Consider the following 21,265-nt stretch of genomic DNA (forward strand, 5'->3'; position numbering starts at 1 on the left):
TCCCAAGAAAATTAGGTGAAGATCTTATGTGGATGTCCACTGTGTTTAAGTCATCATATTGCTCAAATTAATTAAAATCCAGTTCATGTCAAAGGCAGTGTAGATGTAAAGGGGGATTACAAAGTACACCACATTTTATATGCTGCAGGAGGAGACACAATGAATGCTGTTATTTTTGGGGTAGCAAAGCTGAATAGAGGAAATGTGGATTCAGAGGGCATTTTCCAAACAAGTTGCATAAGTTTCTGTGACTGTATCAGTGATTTTGGTAGTGTGGCAGCCTAAGTATTGTCCTGGGATCTGATTTAAAAGTACAGAAATGGATGTTTCCACTATGATGTCAAATCTTAAAATAGGGACACAGCCTCCAGGAAACGTCTTGCCCTAAAAATTAAGTTGAAACCAGTTTGTCTTCGGTTTCTTATAAAAAAAGGATTTAAAATTTAATCATTTGAAGGAAAATGAAAGGCCATCCAAATTATTTTTCATTCATGTGTATATTTATTTTTAAAGGGTAACTTTAGTAGTGAAACCTGAGCTGCCCATGCTGGATTGTTGGAGTCATGCAGGTGTCAAGGCTCCTGGCCAAATTCTGCTAATGAATAGCCAGGGGCGCCTGGGTGGCTCAGTCGGTTAAGCATCTGCCTTTGGCACAGGTAATGATTCTGGGGTCCTGGAATCAGGGCCTATGTCTGGCTCCATGCTCAGCCTGGAGTCTGCTTCTCCCTCTCCCTCTGCCCCTTCCCCCACTTGCGCTCTCTCTTTCTCACTTTCTCTCTATGAAGTAAATAAATAAAGTCAAAAAAAAAAAAAAAAGAAAGAAACAACAGCCAACCCTTAGGGCTGTGTCTTTCTATTCTCTTCTTTTTTGTTGGGAGGGGGTTTAAGTCAGTAGTTGTTGGTAAGTGGGAAGGAAAAGAAAAAGAATAATGGGGCGCCTGGCTGGCTCAGTAGAGCTAGTGAGTCTTGATCTCTGAGCCCCACATTAGGTGGCCCCACATTGGGTTGCCCCACGTTGGGTGTCGAGTTTACCTTTAAATAAATCAACAAACAAACGAACTTCAGGTTTTTAACTCTAAACTGCCATGAAGCAGCCTCTGTAGCAGATGTCAACTGGAGGCAAGCCATAGGTGGCCAGCCTGGTTCTCGTGCCTTTGTGCCACCCCAAGGAAGTCCTAATGTAGGCTCCTCTTGCATATTTAAAGAATTACCTTAAGTAAACAACCCCCCCCCTTTGGACAATAGCCATTTCCTTTAGACTAATTTTTTTAATTCTGGAAAAGTAACCAATTTACTATTTTAACTAAAGTGTTATAATACTGTGGTATTTAGTACATCCATAGTGTTGTGCAACCATCAGCACTTTCTAGTTAACAAAAATTTTCATCACCCCAGAAGCAAGCCATTGATACCTGTTAAGCAGTCCTGGAATAATTTTTGTTACCAGTGTTTTAAAAATGAATGTTTAGAGATAGCATCCTCTGTTACCTGAAAGTTGATTTTAAGTGTTCAGACCTGCCTATGGACGTTTCTCTTTGCATGTATATGGATGTGTAATATATATGACAGGGATTCTGCCCTTTACACACATACCTTTTATTCACATGCAGAAGTTAACATTTTCAAGGTGGAAAAAAAGGAAAGTTTTTTTTTTTTAAGATTGTATTCATTTATTTGACAGAGAGGGACACAGCGAGAGAGGGAACACAAGCAGGGGGAGTGGTGGAGGGTGGGGGAAGCAGGTTTCCCGCCGAGCAGGGAGCCCGATGTGGGGCTCGATCCCAGAACTCTGGGACTATGACCTAAGCCAAAGGCAGATGCTTAACGATTGAGCCACCCAGGAGCCCCGGAAAGTGTTTTTTTCACTCTCCAATTTGTTAGACTGAATACTTAAGTTTGGTGGGTGTATGAGTGTCTACACTTTTCCTCTTTTGAGGCTTGTTAGATCCTAATGATAACAAAAGGGTTCAGTGATGAGTGTGCTTTCTTTCTCCCCCCCCCCCTTTTTTTTTTTAATGTAGGCTCCATGCCCAGCGTGGAGCCCAGTGCAGGGCTTGAACTCATGACCCTGAGATCAAGACCTGAGCTAAGGGGCACCTGGGTGGCTTAACGATTGAGCCACCCAGGAGCCCCGGAAAGTGTTTTTTTCACTCTCCAATTTGTTAGACTGAATACTTAAGTTTGGTGGGTGTATGAGTGTCTACACTTTTCCTCTTTTGAGGCTTGTTAGATCCTAATGATAACAAAAGGGTTCAGTGATGAGTGTGCTTTCTTTCTCCCCCCCCCTTTTTTTTTTTTTAATGTAGGCTCCATGCCCAGCGTGGAGCCCAGTGCAGGGCTTGAACTCATGACCCTGAGATCAAGACCTGAGCTAAGGGGCACCTGGGTGGCTCATTCGTTAAGTGTTTGCCTTTGGCTCAGGTCATGATCCCAGGGTACTGGGATCGAGCCCCACATCGGGCTTCCTGCTCAGTGGGAAGCCTGCTTCTCCATCTCCCACTCCCCCTGCTTGTGTTCCCTCTCTCGCTGTCTCTCTGTCAAAATAAATAAAATCTGAGCCAAGATCAAGAACCGGACACCTAACCGACCAAGCCACCCAGGCGCCCCATGAGTGTGCTTTCTATAATTTAACGTCTTTAGGGCTAACTTTAATTGGAACACATATTCAACTTTTAGGTTGATTTGGGCTCATAAATGAATGGCCAAATTCTAAAATCATCCATCTGAGGGAGTTTCAGACTAATACAGAGAATATTTTTCCTTAATATACAGTGGGCTTGTGATGGTACTGAAGTTACTTTTGTAAGATGGGCAGTTAGTTTAAATAAATCAAAACTTTTAAATAAATCAACACTTTGACAATAGCTGAGGTCATTGAAGTGGATTAATATTATAGGGCCTCTAAATTCATTTCACAGTAAAAGCTACCGTCTGTCTGTTCAGGAACCCTTTTCTCCAATTCCTGGTAGAGTCTTTTCCAAATAGAAACTAAGAAGCCTACACAGCCTCCTAGTGCTGTGACAGCCAGTTGGCCAACAACCAAGGGAGTGGCAGGATGAATGACATTCTGCTATCTCTAGCTCACCCTGTTAAAGATGCCCTCTGTGTGGCCTGTGGCAGGTTTCTTCCTTAATGCCTTAATGCTTCTTTAATGTGAGATGTAGTTATAAGAGCAGGTTTATTTGTTTGTTTTTTAAAGATTTTGTTTATTTATTTGAGATAGAGAGCATGAGAGGGGGGAGGGTCAGAGGGAGAAGCATACTCCCCGCTGAGCAGGGAGCCCGATGCGGGACTTGATCCTGGAACTCCACGATCATGACCTGAGCCGAAGGCAGTCGCTTAACCAACAGCCACCCAGGCGCCCTGTTTTGTTGGTTTTTTTTTTTTAAGATTTTATTTATTTATTTGCACAGAGAGAGAGCAGGAACACAAGCAGGGGCAGAGGGAGAGAGAGAAGCAGTCTCTCCGCTGAGCAGGGAGCTCAATGTGGGGCTGATCCCAGGACCTGGGATTATGACCTAAGCCAAAGGCAGATGCTTAACAACGGAGCCACCCAGGCGCCCCTATAAGATCAGTTTTCATGGAATTGTAGGAGAGAAAAGTTGATTTGACCCACAAGAAACATTGGCCTAAGTCCAGGAAAGAGGTGGTCAAGAGAAAGCAGCGTCATTAACTCGGGCTATCTTCTTTTCAGAATTCAAGAAACACTGTTCTGGCCTCTTCTGGATTTGGAGCATCTCTCCCAAGTTCATCACAACCTTTGACTTTTGGAAGTGGAAGGAGCCAGTCCAATGGGGTTCTAGCCACAGAGAACAAACCTTTGGGCTTCTCTTTTGGCTGTAGCTCTGCACCAGAGTCTCAGAAAGACTCTGATCTCTCCAAAAACTTGTTTTTTCAGTGCATGTCCCAAACTTTACCCACCAGTAACTACTTCACTACCGTTTCAGAGAGTTTGGCTGATGATTCCTCCAGTCGAGACTCATTCAAACAAAGCCTTGAGAGCCTGTGTAAAGGCAGATCCACTCTTGGAGCAGACACTAAATCAGGCTCTAAGGCTGGCAGCTCTGTGGATCGGAAGGTGCCTACAGAGTCCATGCCCACCCTCACACCAGCCTTCCCACGGAGCCTCCTAAATGCCCGCACCCCGGAGAGTCATGAAAATCTATTTTTACAGCCCCCTAAACTGTCCCGAGAAGAGCCCTCTAACCCTTTCCTTGCATTTGTGGAGAAAGTTGAACATAGCCCTTTCAGCAGCTTTGCATCTCAGGCATCAGGTAGCTCTTCTTCTGCTACCACTGTCACCTCTAAGGCAGCACCCAGCTGGCCCGAGGCTCATTCCTCTACAGATTCGGCATCTTTAGCAAAGAAGAAAACCCTCTTCATCACAACTGACTCCTCTAAACTGGTGTCTGGTGTTCTGGGGTCAGCTCTTACCACCGGAGGTCCGAGCCTCTCTGCCATGGGGAATGGCCGCTCCAGCTCACCCACCAGCAGCCTCACCCAGCCCATTGAGATGCCTACTCTCTCCTCCAGCCCCACAGAGGAGAGGCCAACTGTGGGGCCTGGGCAGCAGGACAATCCCCTCCTCAAAACCTTTAGTAACGTCTTTGGCAGGCACTCAGGCAGCTTTCTGTCCTCCCCAGCAGATTTTTCACAGGAGAACAAAGCTCCTTTTGAAGCTGTGAAAAGGTTCTCACTGGATGAGCGAAGCTTGGCTTGCAGACAGGACTCGGACTCCAGTACCAACAGTGACCTGTCAGATTTGAGCGATTCTGAGGAGCAGCTGCAGGCCAAGACTGGCCTGAAGGGGATTCCAGAGCACCTAATGGGGAAGTTGGGCCCCAATGGGGAGCGAAGTGCTGAGCTATTGCTGGGCAAAGGCAAAGGGAAGCAGGCCCCAAAGGGCCGGCCACGGACCGCCCCCCTGAAAGGTGATCTTGCTGGGGTTATCCATTGGCTTGGCTCGGGCACTAGCCTTGAATGCCTGCCTGTTGTGCTGTTGGGCAGCAGAAGCCCTTTCTTTGATGGAAAGTTCTATAATCATGTAGAATAACATGCCCAGAAGGGCCCAGTAGAGGCCCCTCATCAGACCTTTTGGTTCAGGGCAGGATTGCGTCTAACCCAGCAGTGTTACTAAAGAGGGATATCTACCTGTGTAATAATTCCATAGACAAGAACCCTTGATACTCCTTTTGCTCAGGAGTTCTTTCCTGGTGTTTTTCTCATCCCTTTCTACTTCTCTTTGGCCCATCCTCTTTAATTTACTTTAGAGGAGTTACTGAGTACTGGACTCTGTTCTCACATAGCAGCCTTTCATAGACTTACTTAAGCAAAAAGAATCAACCCTCAAATTTGCTTCTCTCTGTTACATATATAAAGTTTTAACACCTCTTCCAAAAGCCATTAACTCCTATGCTGTGTGGTTATAGTCCAGAATTGTGTAAGGGCAAGTATCTAAGAGAAAGTTGAATGGTAAAAGTAACTGTTGTCTTTAGGAACTGGCATCCCATGGGGGCACAGGAGTTGTTGATTAGTAGAACAGTTGTATTCCCGGAGGCCTGAGGCAAGTGGCTACCTTCTGCCTTCTTGGGTTTTCCTCACTCATGCCAGAGTTGTTTCCTCGTAATGGGACACTTCCCACAAATTCTCTCCATGGTCTTTAGCTTCCAATTGAAGCCTCTTTGCTCCCTCCCTTTCTGTCAAGGATGGACCTGATAGGCACAAGCCCAGCCATGGCAAGGAGGAATGAGCCAGGTCAGGACAAGAATGCATCCCCAGGTGGATCATGTTATAGGGTCTCATTAATACCAGTCATGACCAACCGTTTCTCCCCCTTCCCTTGCCACAGTTGGCCAATCAGTGCTGAAAGATGTGAGCAAGGTGAAGAAGCTGAAGCAGTCTGGAGAGCCCTTCCTGCAGGATGGGTCCTGCATCAATGTCGCCCCTCACCTGCACAAGTGTCGGGAGTGCCGCCTGGAGCGGTATCGGAAGTTCAAAGAACAGGAGCAAGATGATTCTACTGTGGCCTGCCGCTTCTTTCACTTCCGGAGGTACCCAAACCCGTCTCCGTCTCCTTCCCAGTTTCCATTTCTCACTCTTTCTCTGAATCTCACACCTTTTCCTTGTTTTCCTTAACTCCTTTGCTCTGAGTCTTTGCTGAGGTTCTGCCATAGGAGCCGCTCAGGTGTTTGGATTGTGAAGTGACTTGTGGCTTTGTCCCTAGGGAATTGAAGGTGAACAGTCTCAGCTGCTGGCCCCTGAGCTTCGTTGAGTTATTCCTAACTTGGGTTCCATTTGAAACCAGTGGTACAAGCAGAAGGATGCCATGTTGTAGTATGGATCTGCCTGACCACTTTTCGGTGCTAAAGTAACTTGAGTCTCTGAGAGAAGGGGAAGGAAGATTAGGAGATAATGGAAAGTGTCTTTGAAATAGAGGTAACTGACAAATCCGGGGAAGGTCCCCTGCTTTTACCAAACAGCAGGTATTTAGTCATTTTCCTTCTGCTTGATAAACTTAGAAGAATTTCTTCCAAATGATCTTTCAGGAATTCATTTTTAAAATAAATCCAAATGGTTTGTCCATGTAGTGTGGATTCACTCATTCAGCAAATTTTACTGAGCACTTACTGTGTGCCAGCCACTGTTGTGGGCACTGAGGGTTAAGCAGTATAAAACCATAAAGATCCAGCCCTTAGAGGTTTGCTGAGGAGGCAGATAATAAATAAGGAAAAAAGATTAAATACATGGCATGTTAGCTGATAATAACTATGAGAAAAATAAAGACAGGAAAGAGGACTGAAGTAAGGGGAGGTTAAGAGAGGCTACAGTTTAAATAGGATGGTTTTATGGGTGCCTGGGTGGCTGTCGTTAAGCGTCTGCCTTCGGCTCTGGTCATGATCCCAGGGTCCTGGGATCGAGTCCCACATCGAGCTCCCTGCTCAGTGGGAAGCCTGCTTCTCCCTCTCCCACTCCCCCTGCTTGTGTTCCCTCTCTCGCTGTGTCTCTCTCTGTCAAATAAATAAATAAAATCTTAAAAAATAAATAAATAGGATGATTTTAGAAAGTGAGATTTGAGTAAAGACCTGAGGGGGTGAAGGAGTGCTCCACACATTTTTCTGGAGACAAGCATTCCAGGTAGAGGGCACAAAGAGCAACTGTCCCGAGGCTGGAATATTCCTGGTGTGTTTGTGGAGCTAGTGTGGCTAAAAGAGTGGAGGTGGGGGAGTTGAGGTCACAGAGTTAACAAAGGGTCCGCATTTTAAAGGAATACACTAAGGGCCTTGGCTTTTGTGCTGAAAGAGAAGTCATTGAAGGTTTTGAGCTGATGAGGGACACTGAGGAATGTTTTAAAGGATTGCTGTAATTGCCTTCTTGAGAATAGATTATATTGAGGCAAAGGTAGGAACACGGAGAAATAAGGAGCCTGTTGGAATTATCCAGGTGAGAAATGATGGTGGCCTAGTGATGGAAGTGATGAGTCTGTTTGGATTAAGGATATATTTTGAGTGGGTCCCTGGGTGGTGCAGTCTGTTAAGTGTCTGCCTTCGGCTCAGGTCGTGATCCCAGGATCCTGAGACCAAGCCTCACGTTTGGCTCCCTGCTTATCAGGGAGCCTGATTCTTCCTCTCCCTCTGCCTGCCGCCCCCCTGCTTGTGCTCGCGCTCTCTCTCTGTCAAATAAGTAAAAATCTTTAAAAAAAAAAAAAAAGGGATGTATTTTGAAGGGAGTACTCATGATTTTCTGATGGGTTAAATGAGGAGTATGAAAGAAGGAATGGAGTCAAAGATGATTCTACAGCTTTGACCTATTACTGATAAGATTTCTCAGGGAAAAGCAGGTTTGGGGACGAAAATGGGAACTTTTAATTTGGGCTTGTTAAATTTGAGATGCCTATTAGATTTCTAGATGGAGATGTTGAAAGAGCAGCTGGAAACTCAGCTCTGGAGTTGAGGGGGAAAGTCCAGGCAGGAGGTTAAAAATTTGAATGTCACCAGGTATTTAAAGCTGTGTGTTGGGGCGCCTAGGTGGCTCAGTCGGTTAAGTGTCTGTCTTCAGCTCAGGTCATGATCCTAGAATACTGGGATTGAGCCCCATGTCCGGCTCCCTGCTTGGTGGGGAGCCTGTTTCTCCCTCTCCCACTCCCCCTGCTTGTGTTCTCTCTCTCTCTCAAATAAATAAATAAAATCTTAAAAAAAAAAAAAAAAAAAGCTGTGTGTCTACTTGAGATCATGGAAGGAGTCCGGGTGTAGATAGAGAAGAGAAGCATTCCTAGGACCAGTCAATCCTGGTGTTCTCCAACATTGAGAGACTGGAAAGGTGAGAAGGAGCTAGTAAAGGAGGTTGAGAAAAAAAAGCCAGTAAGGTGTCCTGGAAGGCAAGTGAAGAAAGTACTTCCAGGGAGGAATAATGAACTGCGGCAAATACTGGGGATTCGGTCAGGTCAGATGAGGACTGAAAGTGACCATTGGGTTTAATGGGGGGAATGACCTTGTCAAAAACAGTTTTGGTATGTTGGTGAGGGAAAGCCTGGTAGGAGTGAATGAAGAGAAAATAAAAGGGAAGAGGAAGTGGTGACAGTCAGTATAGACAACTCTCAAGAAATGCTGCTCTTACAAACAAATAAATGGAGGGTGTGGGATTGAGAGGATTTTTGAGATAGAAATGTTTTAGAGGATTTTTGAGCTAGCAAGTTTAAATACAAGAATGATTCAGTAGGGGGGAAAACAGATGATGTAGAAAAGAGAATATGTGGTGTGATGCCTATGCAAGAGGATAGGATGTAGAGCATAGGTGGAGAGAGAGGTCTTGGCTGGGAGCTAGTTCATTCCTAGCAGCAGCAGGTCAGATGGAACATGGGGCCAGTTGCAGGAAGGCCTGGTAGTATGGTGGAGGGAACTTGTGGGGCATCTTTTCTCTTCATATTTTCTCAGTGGAATACATAGCAAGGTCCTCATGGGGAGAATTATACTAGAGGTTAGAAAAGAGATGAAGTTCTGAAACAGGCATCTAGGAGCATGAGTGTGCACCAGGAAACTTGTGACTGGGAGGCAACATGAAGGGCTCACCTCACACAGGTAGATATGAATTTCAAGTATGACACTGAGCGTGGCTGGTTTCCTCTGGTCACGTTCAGTGGTGTGGGTGCACATGTGGAACAGGAGGATGGACAAACTGAAAGGCATTTCTGAGGACAGCTTTTTTTTTTTTTAATAGATTTTATTTATTTATTTGTCAGAGTTAGAGCACAAGCAGGGGGAGTGGCAGGCAGAGGGAGAAGCAGGCTCCCTGCTGAGCAAGGAGCCCGATGCGGGGCTCGATCTCAGGACCCTAGGATCATGACCTGAGCTAAAGGCAGACACTTAACTGACTGAGCCACCAAGGCGTCCCCTGAGGACAGCTTTTTAAAGAACGCAGACATACTAATTGTTCACAAGCCTTTCTGCTAGTGCAGAGAATACATACTGTGTTGGTCAAATAGGGTGGAAATGTTTTGGGGTTTTTCTGTTTTTAAGTATGTCTGCACCCAGTCTGGGGATTGAATTTATAACCCCAAGATCAAGAGTTGGATGCCCTTCCAACTGAGCCAGCCAGGTGCCCTCCAGGATGAAAATTCTTAACGCACACTGATTGCTTTTAAGTCCCTTTAATGTTTCTAGCTCCTAGGGTTTTCAGTGTGTATTAGTTTGCATGGCTGCTGCGTTTTACCGTGTATTTGACTGTCTACCTTCCTATCTCAGGTTGATCTTCACTCGGAAGGGGGTACTCCGTGTAGAGGGGTTTCTGAGTCCCCAGCAAAGTGACCCTGATGCCATGAACCTGTGGATTCCCTCTTCCTCCCTAGCAGAAGGGATAGACCTAGAAACCTCAAAATACATCCTGGCCAACGTTGGGGACCAGTTCTGCCAGCTCGTGATGTCCGAGAAGGAGGCCATGATGATGGTGGAGCCACACCGTAAGACACCCTCTTACTTGTTTTCCAGGCACTCCTGCTTGAGAACTTTCATTTTCTGTTGCTTAAAGGAGGAGTGGTGGGAGTGGCAGATGGCCTTTTCTCTGGATGAATTAGACTGATAAGACTCTTCTTTATAGCAAACTAAGTAGCTGAGGCCCTAACTGTATCCAGCAGACTTTATTCCTTCCTCGATCCCTGTCTGGGTTTGGGTCACTGAATATTTTCAGTTTCCTTTGAACCAGTTTATATTAGTGATATTATATGGTTTGTGAATAGATGAAGTGCCACTGGGTACCGTGTTTCGCACCTAGAACCCACCATTATTCAGACATTTATGATATTTCGTGTCTGTGGGATAAAGTACCCAAGGAAAATTCTATGAAATTACTCCCTACATTTCAAGTGAAGAATCCTCTTACTTCAAACTCCCCCAAATTGAAATTTTTACAGTATCTTAAGTAGCAACATGTGGCATTTATTTTCATTGACACTTGTTTGGAAATATTAGCAATTCCATCCATTTTCTTTCTCTTAACATTTATAGAAACACTAACTTCTTACATCTTTGAGTTTTATTGCTGGACAAAACACTACACGTAGCAGTCAGTGGACCTGGGGTCTTTTGCTGTTACTCACGATGATCAGTGTCAACAATATTCCTCTTCCTCTTTTCCACCAGAGAAAGTGGCATGGAAGCGAGCAGTGCGTGGTGTACGGGAGATGTGTGACGTATGTGAAACAACTCTCTTCAACATCCACTGGGTTTGTCGCAAATGTGGATTTGGGGTCTGCCTTGACTGTTACAGGCTCAGAAAAAGCCGGCCGCGCAGTGGTGAGCAAATATTGTCCTGTTCAGTTCTAAAGGTAACCTGTCATTGGAGGTATGGGACTTGAAGCCAGAATGGGTTTGTGCCCCCTCTTGAACTGCTTAGCTTCCCTCATTTTTGTTGCATCGTGAGGCCTTAACAGTTGCCAATATTCCACCTAACTGGGTAGGCTAAAAGAAGCCAAGAAGGGTTATTCTTCACCTTCCCTTGTTGTGTTTTTCTTTTTTTTTTTAATAACATTTTTATTGAGATATAATTCACCCTTTTAAAATGTACAATTCAAAAGGTTTTAGTATATTCTCAAGGTTGTGCAACGATTTTCACTATCAGATTTCACTGTGCTCGCTCCAAAAAGAGATGATGTACGCATTAGCAGTAACTCTGTATTTCTCCCTCTGCTCAGCCCTTGGTAACCATTAATCTACTTACTGTTTCCTCTCTGTAGATTTACCTGTTCTGTACATGTCCTGTAAATGGAATCATACAATATCTGGCCTTCTTTGACTGACCTCTTGCACTTCAGCATACTATTTTAAAGCTTCATCCACGTTATAGCATGTATCATTAACTCATTCTTTTGTATTGCCAAATAATATTCCATTGTATGGATATACTACATTTTGTTCATCCATTCAGTAATCGATGGACATGTAGGTTGTTTCCATTTTGAGCTGTTATGAAAAGTACCACTATGAACATTTGTGTACAGGTTTTTCGTGTGAGCATAGGTTTTCAATTCTTTTGAGTATATGCTTAGAGTGGAATTGATGGGCTATATGGCAGTTCTATGTTTAACCCTTTCAGGAACTGTCGAATTGTATTCCAAAGTAGCTACATCATTTTATAATCCCACCAGTACCGCACAAGGGTTCCAGTTTTTACCCTTTGCCAATGCTTAGTACTGTCTGCCTTTTTGGTTACAGCCATCAATATTGGCTAGGAAGGACTCCCTATCTCATTATGTGATTTTTGATTTGCATTTCCCTGATGAGTAATGGTGTTGAGCATCTTTTCATGTGCTTATTGGCTCTCTTAATTGGTTTATCTTTGGAAAAATGACTAGTCAAATCTTTGCTTCCTTTTGTCCTTGCTTTATCTTACTACTTATCTGAAAACCTTCTTGCCCCTTAACCTCCTTATTCTTCCCTCTTCAGAGATACTGTGCAACCATTGGAACACAGTGGTTTAGAGCTTATGCTACTGGGATTTGAAACCTACTTTCACATCTTATTACACCAACTGTGGTATCTTGGGCTAATTTCTTAATCCCTCAGAGCCTCAATTTCCTTATCTATAAAATAAAGGTAATATGAGTACTTCTCGCACTGTATTGTTGTGAGGATTAAATGAGATATTGTATTTAAAGTAGTTATCACAGGGCCTGACATCCACTACGTACCGTGTGTTATGTAGCTTTTCGATCTTCCACTTCTGCCCATGAAAGATTAACTTCCACAGGAATTGCCCTCCTGCCTTAAACAAGAAAACCAGACTAAATATATGAAACCACGGTTTTAGACATTGGACAGCAGGCAGCATGAGCCTGTGATCTCTAAGAGCAGGGAAGAACCAAGGCAAATCCTACAATTTCACCAGTTTACTGCCTGCAGGCAGTTTGCAGGCTGCAATAGAGGGAAGAGCAACTAAACCAAACCGTCTGGCAGTCTCACTGAGCTGAGACAGAGATCAGAGTCTAAGAAGAGTAAGGCAGTGTGCTGAAGACGTTAGAGCTTCACAGAGAGAACACCAGAGGTCTGCAGAGAGGTCACCTCAGTTTTTGGCTGTATAGTGATCTGCACATATACGAGGTAAAACTCTGTGAGGCCCAAAAAGGAACCTTCAGAAAGCAATTGACTTAATAATTTCCACAACTTACCATTTGTATTGCTACCAGCCAGAGTGGAAAGACACTGGGCAGAGTCCAGAAGAGTCATACTTTGACAGTGGGACTAATATAGTCCCAGAATAAAGGCTGCTCTGGAGATAACATAGTGTAAAGCAAGCCTTGGAAGGATCAAACTGATCTGCAGGCTACTCAGCTATGCACCAGACTAAAACCAAACACTCTTTAAAGGATTACAACAAAATCCAGTACTCTGAAGCATTAAAGTCAAAAAAACTCTGCATTCAGTCGTGAATAATCAGGGGGCACCTGGCTGGCTCAGTCAGTAGATCATGCAACTCTTGATCTCAGGGTCGTGAGTTTGAGCCCCACACTGGGGATAGAGTTGACTTAAAAAAAAAAAAAAAAAAAAAAAAAAGAATAATCAGGTATGAGTCTCTTTGGTAAATGGTGCCAGGAAAACTGGACAGCTACTTGCAAAGGAGTGAAACCAGACCACTCTCTTACACCATACACAAAAATAAACCCAAAATGTATTAATAAATGTGAGACCCAAAACCATAAAACACCTGTAAGAAAAGACAGGCAGTAATCTCTTGGGTATTGGCCTTAGCAAAATTTTCTGGATATGTCTTATCAGGCAAGGGAAACAAAAGAAAAATAAACTGTTGGGACTATACCAAAATAAAAAGCTTTTCCACAGCAAAGGAAACTTCCATCAACAAAATGAAAAGGCAGCCTTCTGAATGGAAGAAGATATTTGCAAGTGATATATCCAATAAAGGGTTAATATCCAAACTGTATAGAAAACTTAACTCAAAAATAAAACCCTGTCTGGTTAAAAAATGGGCAGAGGACCTGCATAGACATTTTTTCAAAGAAGGCATACGGCTGGCCAGCAGACACATGAAGACATGTTCCACATTATTCTCATCAGGTAAACGCAGACCAAAGCCACAGTGAGATCCTACATGTCACAATGGCTAGTATCAAAAAGACAAGAAATAACAAGTGTTGGGGAGGATGGAGAAAAAGGAACCCTCCATGCACTTGGTGGGAATGTCAATTGGTGTAGTCACTATGGAAAACAGTATGGAGATCTCTCAAAAAAATTAAACATGTAAATGTGATCTAATAATTCCACTACTGGGTATTTACCCAAAGAAAATGGAAACACTAACTCAAAAAGATGCACCCCAATGTTTACTGCATTGCTATTTACAATAGGCAAGATATGGAAGCAACCCAAGTGTCCATCAGTAGATGAATGGATAAAGAAGATGGGATGGGGGTGTATACACATATACACCTACATACCCACAATGAAATACTACTCTGTCATAAAAAAGAAGGACATCTTGCCACTTGCAACAACATGGGTGGACTTACAGGGTATTGCACTAAGTGAAATAAGAGAAAGACAGATACCCTATTTTTCACTTATGTGTGGAATCTAAAAAACAAAACAGGGGCACCTGGCTGGCTCAATCAGTAGACCATGCGAGTCTTGATCTTGGGGACCTGAGTTCAAGCCCCACATTGGGCACAGAGACTAAGAAAAAAAAATTTTTTTTTAAGATTTTATTTATTTATTTGACAGAGACACAGCGAGAGAGGGAACACAAGCAGGGGGAGTGAGAGAGGGAGAAGCAGGCCTCCCACTGAGCAGGGAGCCTGATGCAGGGCCCGACCCCAGGACCCTGAGACCACGACCTGAGCTGAAGGCAGAGGCCTAACAACTGAGCCACCCAGGCGCCCCAAGAAAAAAATTTTTTTAATTAAAAAATAATAAAAGGGTGCCTGGGTGGTTCAGTCAGTTAAGCGTCCAACTCTTGATTTCAGCTCAGGTCATATATCAGGATCATGAGATTGTGCCCCACGTCAGGCTCTACGCTGGGCTTGGAGCCTGCTTAAGATTCTCTCCCTCTCAGGCGCCTGGGTGGCTCAGTCATTAAGCATCTGCCTTAGGCTCAGGCCATGATCCCAACGGTTCTGGGGTCGAGCCCTGCATCAGGCTCCCTGCTCTGCGGGAAGCCTCCTTTTCCCTCTCCCACTCCCCCTCCTTGTGTTCCCTCTCTCACCATGTCTCTCTCTGTCAAATAAATAAAATCTTTAAGAAAAAAAGATTCTCTCTCCCTCTCTCTTTGCCCCTCTCCCCCACCCCCTTGCACGCTCTTGCTCTCTCTAAAAAATAATCAAAAAAATAAAAATAACTAATATGAACAAATAAGTAAACTCATAAATAAATGCAGAGAACAGACTAGTGATTGCCTGAGGGGAAGCAGTGGGAAGTGAGCAAAATAGGTGAGAGGGGTTAAGAGGTACAGAGTTCCAGTGATAAAATAAATAAGGCACAGGGATGAAAAGTATGGCACAGGCAATATAGTAATTAATGTTGTAATAACACTGCATGGTGACAGATGGCAACTACATTTATCATGGTGAGCATTAAGTAATGTATAGAACCGTCAAATCACTATGATGTAAACCTGAAACTGCTTTGGTATATCAACTATATGTCAACTATATTTCAGTAATAAAAAATTTTTATTTTATTTTTTTAAGATTTTTATTTATTTATTTGAGAGAGAGAATGAGAGAGAGAGAGACATGAGGGGTGGAGGGTCAGAGGGAGAAGCAGACTCCCCGCTGAGCAGGGAGCCCGATGCGGGACTCGATTCTGGGACTCCAGGATCATGACCTGAGCTGAAGGCAGTCGCTTAACCAACTGAGCCACCCAGGCGCCCCAGTAATAAAAAATTTTTAAATAAAAGCATAATCAGATATGTAAAAAAGCAGGACAGTATGACCAATAATCTGGGGAAAAGAAACCATCAATAGAAACAAATGCAGAAATGACAGTGATGATAGAATTACTGTAAAAGGACCTTCAAGCCGCTATTATAAATGATATAAATATATTGAAAGACATAAAGGGAGACATGAACATGATGAGTAGAGAAACAAAATACATAAGAGACCCAAGTGAATCATAAAGGGATGAAAAATATCTCAAAAAAAATTGTACTAGGTGGGATAATAGCAAATGAGACACTGCAGAAGAAGCTACGAAGTTAGGCATAACAGTAGAAAACCAACACTGAGCACAGAAGAAAGACTTAAACTTTTATAAATTGAAGAGTGCCTTGTTGAAGTATAGGAAATATCAGGCAGTCTACCAAACATACAATTGTTAGGAGTTCCAGAAAGAGAAACAGTGGGAGGGCAGATGCAAAAAATATCTTAACAAATAGAGCCATAAATTTTCCAAATTTGATGAAAGAGCTATAAAACCACAAATCCAACAATCCTCAAACAGAAGAAGCATTAAGAAAACCACCCAAAGCACATCATAATCCACCTTACTGAAAAGCAGTGATAAAGAGAAAATCTGAAAATCACAGGAGGGAAAAAAACCCACAACACATTATATACAAAGTAACAAAGATAAGAATGACAGCCAACTTGTCAGAAACCCTGTTCACCCGAAGACAGTGGAACATCTGCAAGTGCTAAAAACAAACCTTTTAACCTGAAATTCATACCTACTGAAAATATCGTTCAAAAATGAGAGTGAAATAGTTTTTCGGTCCAAGAAAAGCTGATAGAGATCATCGCCAGCAGATTCACACTCAAAGGTAGTTTTATTCAGGGAAAACAATTGATACAGTAAGGGAATTCGGATTTATACGAAGGAATGAAAAACTTCCTATGTGATAAATATGTGAGTACATATAAAAGACTTTCTTATTTTTAATCTTTTTAAAAGATAGCTATTTAAAGGAAAAGTAGCAATGTAATGGTTGATTATATATGCAAAATTAAAATTCATAGTTAACAGCCAAAAGAAAGGGAGGGAAATGGAGGAATAGTTTCATAAGGGTCTCACACTGTGTGTGAAGAGTGGTATGATATTTGAAGATAGACCGCTAAGTTACAGATACTTCAAACCCTAGAGCAAACAATAACTAAGGTATATATAGCTAAATAAGCCAGAAGTAGAGACAAAATCAAATCATAAAAGCAGTTAATTCAGAAGACAGAGGAAAATGTAGCAAAAAATGGGACAGATAAACATACACAGTGTATCTTGTATTCAGTTTTCTTGGGGTGGGTAGCACAATTACAAAAAAAAAAGTCTAAAAAGGTCTTTGAGGGAGTGATAAAGAAATAAAGGTTGAAAAACACTGAACCTAGATAGATATAGATGGGAACATCTTACAGAATGCAAAAGACTGAATTTTTCTCCCTGAGATCAGGAGTGAAGCAAGGTATCTACTTTTCATAACTTCTATTCAGCACAGAGCTGGCGTTACTAGTCCACATGAAGAAATAAAAGCATACCCCTCCCCCCAACAAAAGGCACATAGACTAGAATGAAGTAAAATGTTTTTTAATTTCCTGGTGACATGATCATCTATATAGAGAATACCAAGTAGAGTGCCTTGGCTGGCCGAGTCAGAAGAGGGTGTTACTCTTGATCTCGGGGTCATGGGTTCATGCCCCGTGTTGGGTGTAGAGATTTGTTCTTTTTTTAACTTTGTAGTCTTTTTTTTTTTTTTTAATATTTTATTTTTAGGTAATCTCTACACCCGCTGTGGGGCTTACACTCACAACCTGAGTCAACTTCAAGAGTCACGTGTTCTACCGACTGAGCCAGCCAGGCACCCCAGATGTAGAGATTATTGGGTGGGGGGGACCTCAAAGAAAAAAAAGAAAATCCCAAGAAATCTACAAAAAAGCTACAAGAACTAAAATATGAGTTTAGCAAGATTGCAGGACAAACTCAACACAACAAAATCAGTTCTATTTCTATATGGTGTCAATGAGTAATTTGAATTTTTAAATCAGTATCATTTATGGTAGCATCAAAAAAACATGAATTGTGTGGGGATAAATTTAGTCAAAATGCAAAAAACGCATACACTGAGAACTGCAACATATTGCTGAGAAAAATGAAAAAAGACTAAATAAATGCAGAGATGTGCCATATTCATGGAAAGAAGACTGTGTACTAAGATGTTACTTCTTCCAAATTAATCTATTACATGTAATTCAAATCAAAATCCCAGTAGACCTTTTTGTAGAAATTGACAAGCTGGTTCTAAAATTTATATGAAATTCAAAGGACTAGAATAATCAAAACAATTTTGAAAAAGAAGGCAGTTGGAAGATTTGAACTACTTCATTTTAAGAGTTATTATAAAGCTACAGGAATCAAGGCACTGTGGTAATACAGTAGAACAGAGATAATACACACATATATAAGCAACTGATTAGTTGACAAAGGTGCCACAATAATTCAGTGGGGAAAAGATCTTTCAACAAATGGTACTGGAATAATTGTGTATTCTTACTCAAACCTAATTTTTACTCACGCCATATATTAAAAGTTAACTCTTAAGTAAATCATAGGCCTAAACATAAAAGCTAAAACTCTAAAAACCTCTAAAAGGAAAAAAGAGAAGATCTTTGTGTCCTTGGGTTGGATAAGTATTTTTTAGATAGGACACAAAAAGCAAAAGAAAAAATACTATCAAATCTGAAAGTTTTTGCTCTTCAAAAACAGTCTCAAATAAAAAGGCAAGCCTCCCATATTTGTTAAAGGACTTGAATCCACTGTAAAGACCTCTTGTAACTCAATAAGAAGACAACCCAATTTTTAAGTGAGCAAAAGATTTGAACAGATACTTTATCAAAGAAGATCAATGGAAAATTAAAACCATAATGAAAAATCCCTAATATCCACTTGGAAGGCTAGAATTTTAGAAACTGACTGTACCAAGTGTTGCCAAGGATGTGGAGGAACTAGAACTCTTAAAATTGCTGATAGGAATGCAAATTGGTACCATCACTTTGACCCAGCATCTCCCACTTCTAGGTATTTATGAGAGAAATGAAAGCGTGTCCACACAAAAGATTGTCCTTGGATGTTTATAGCAACTTTATTCATAATAGCCCAAAATTGGAAACAATCCAACTGTTCACCAGCTGGTGAATGAGGGGGTTTTGTTGTGTTTTTTTTTTTAAGTATATCCATACCATGGAATAGTACTCAGCCATAAAAAGGAATGAATTACTGATACGTGAACAATATGTATAAATCTCAAATCATGCTATCTGAAAGAAACCCAACACAAATGACTATATACTGTATGCTTCCAGTTATATGAAATTCTAGAAAAAGCAAAACGTTAGTATTAGAAAGTTGATCAGTGGTGGCCAGAGGTTAAGAAAAGGCTTTTGACCACAAGCAGAGGACTTGAGGGAACGTCAAGAAGGGAGATGGAAATGTTCTATATCATGATGGTGGTAGTGTTTATACAATTGTATACATTTGTCAAAATTCATTGAAGTGCACACTTTAAATTGTTAAATTTTTTGTATGTATATACAATAAATAACAATAAAACAATGAACCAGATTTTTTAAAAGTTAGATGTTATCTTCTCTGGCCCATGAGAAAATTGGCCTTTAGGATCTGAAACTCTGACTCACTAAGAAGGATACATTTTGTGACCCTCATAAAGTAAATGAAGTCATTTCATTTCTGTTTCAGAGACAGAAGAGATGGGTGATGAAGAGGTTTTCTCCTGGTTGAAGTGTGCAAAGGGACAGTCTCATGAACCAGAGAATCTCATGCCCACACAGATCATCCCTGGCACAGGTTAAGGGAGTTCTTTTTTAAATTTGGTGAAAGGGGGCTCCTGGCTGGCTCAGTCGGAGGAATGGTGGCTCTTGATTTCGGGGTTGTGAGTTTAAGCCCTACATTGGGTGTAGAGATTACTTAAATAAACATTTTTTAAAATATTAAAAATAAAAAATTTTGGTGGGGAAAAAAGTGTTTTTCATTTAATTGAGTTATAATTCACACACCATAAAATCTGGTGAAATGGTTTATCTTGGCCTGATTTTTGTTACGCCTCCCAGGTTTTTCTTACAGTTTGAATTGTTAGATATCGGTTAGATTTTATGCAGCCAGTGCACACATTTTGCCTCATCTTTCTGGTTAGAGAAGTTGGTTGCTTTTCTACATAACATTTTACATTCCTGTGGTTGGCAGGATCAGAATAGAGAAAGTCCCACATGTTTCCAGAAAGACTTTTGATTTTAGGTTTGTAAAAATCCAGCTGAAGCTAATCAGACCTCTTGAATCCATGAAGAAGGCAGCTTAACAGTAGCAATGAATGGTCCTGTTTATGTCACAGTCCCAGCTTAGTTCAGTGGTTCCTCCAAAAAGTCTGTTTCCAGCTTCCACACTTCCAATAACACATACACATTCAAGATGGTCAGTCTTCTATCTATATTCTCCTCTGCTGTGGCAGGAGCACTCTTTGGATCCTTATACCCCAGTGCTTCCAAGCAAAAGGGTTCCCTCAGTGCACTGATAGGATGCCTGCTCCCTACTGATCTAAGCACTGATTATAAATGTTCACATTAAGTTTATTTACATTGGTCTGTTTTTTTCCCCACGTTTTCTTTTCTTTTTTGTTAGGTATAACTTAAAGCATATAGATCTCAAGTATACAATTCAAAATGTTTACATGCTCTCGAACATTGAGGAATCTACCCCTAGAGTTTCTCCTGCAGGTCACCTTGTTAATGTTTACTAGAAGAGGGAGTGTAGCTTAGTGGTTAAGAGTGCACAGAACTTCAAGGCTAGGTATACCTCAGTTAAACTATTAGTATTCCCATTTACCAACTATGTGTGCTTGAGCAAATGACGTAAACTTCTCTGAGTATCAGTTTCATCATCAAAAACTGAGAGTATGGGGCGCCTGGCTGGCTCAGTCGGTGCAGTGTGCAACTCTTGATCTTGGGGTTGTGAGTTTGAGCCCTATATTAGGTGTAGTGATTACTTAAAAAATAGAATCTTCAGGGGTTCCTGGCTGGTTCAGTCAGTAAAACATGTGACTCTTAATCTCAGGGTCTTGAGGTCTGGATGTGGAGCCTACTTAAAAAATAAATTTAGGGAGTGCCCAGGTGGCTCAGTCGGTTAAGTGTCTACCTTTGGCTCAGGTCATGATCCCAGGGTCCTGGGATCAAGCCTCTGCTCAGCAGGGAGCCTGCTTCTCCCACTCCCCCTGCTTGTGCGTTCTCCCTCTCTGTCAAATAAATAAAGTGATTAAAAAAATTTTTTTTAATTAAAAAATAATAAAATATTTTTCAAAAAAATTTGAGGGTAAAAGCTACTATCTCATTGAAATGTGGTAAGGGTTGAGGAAGATAATGTGAATGAGATCCTTAGCACAATGCCTGGCACATGAAACATTCTGAGGCTTTTGTTGTTGCTGTCTTTCTTCCAGCTCTTTACAATATTGGAGACATGGTACATGCTGCCCGGGGCAAGTGGGGAATAAAAGCAAACTGCCCTTGTATTAGTCGGCAGAACAAATCTGTATTGAGACCTGCTGTCACCAATGGGATGTCACAGGTAAAGTGGTATGTGTGGGTATAAGTGAGAGAAATTTTGCTTCTTAGTACCAGGAAATGCCCCATTTTCACCTGTGTTGTCCTAGGTTACTGTAGGATACCTGAGGAATTAGGGGATGGAGAGTGTTTCTAGAGGGAGCCCCAAAAAAGTTACTCAAGGGACTTGAATTCCCTCTGCCTGGTATGAGTTTCTCTTCATTCATCTTTAAA

General features: G+C 41.9%; 1 protein-coding gene across 2 annotated transcripts in view; it reads left to right on the top strand.

The window, feature by feature from the left end:
- Positions 1 to 21,265, top strand: part of KDM3B (lysine demethylase 3B) — a 65,930-nt gene that overhangs the window by 29,728 nt on the left and 14,937 nt on the right. For both annotated transcript variants that reach the window (XM_027605207.2, XM_027605208.2), the window contains 6 exons: positions 3,695 to 4,931; positions 5,849 to 6,050; positions 9,738 to 9,952; positions 10,632 to 10,784; positions 19,182 to 19,289; positions 20,929 to 21,056. In XM_027605207.2, coding sequence (XP_027461008.1) covers positions 3,695 to 4,931; positions 5,849 to 6,050; positions 9,738 to 9,952; positions 10,632 to 10,784; positions 19,182 to 19,289; positions 20,929 to 21,056 — 2,043 coding nt within the window. The remainder of the gene's footprint in view (positions 1 to 3,694; positions 4,932 to 5,848; positions 6,051 to 9,737; positions 9,953 to 10,631; positions 10,785 to 19,181; positions 19,290 to 20,928; positions 21,057 to 21,265) is intronic.

Source organism: Zalophus californianus, chromosome 5 (genome assembly GCF_009762305.2).
Source record: "Zalophus californianus isolate mZalCal1 chromosome 5, mZalCal1.pri.v2, whole genome shotgun sequence".
In the NCBI taxonomy this organism is placed as follows: Eukaryota; Metazoa; Chordata; class Mammalia; order Carnivora; family Otariidae; genus Zalophus; species Zalophus californianus.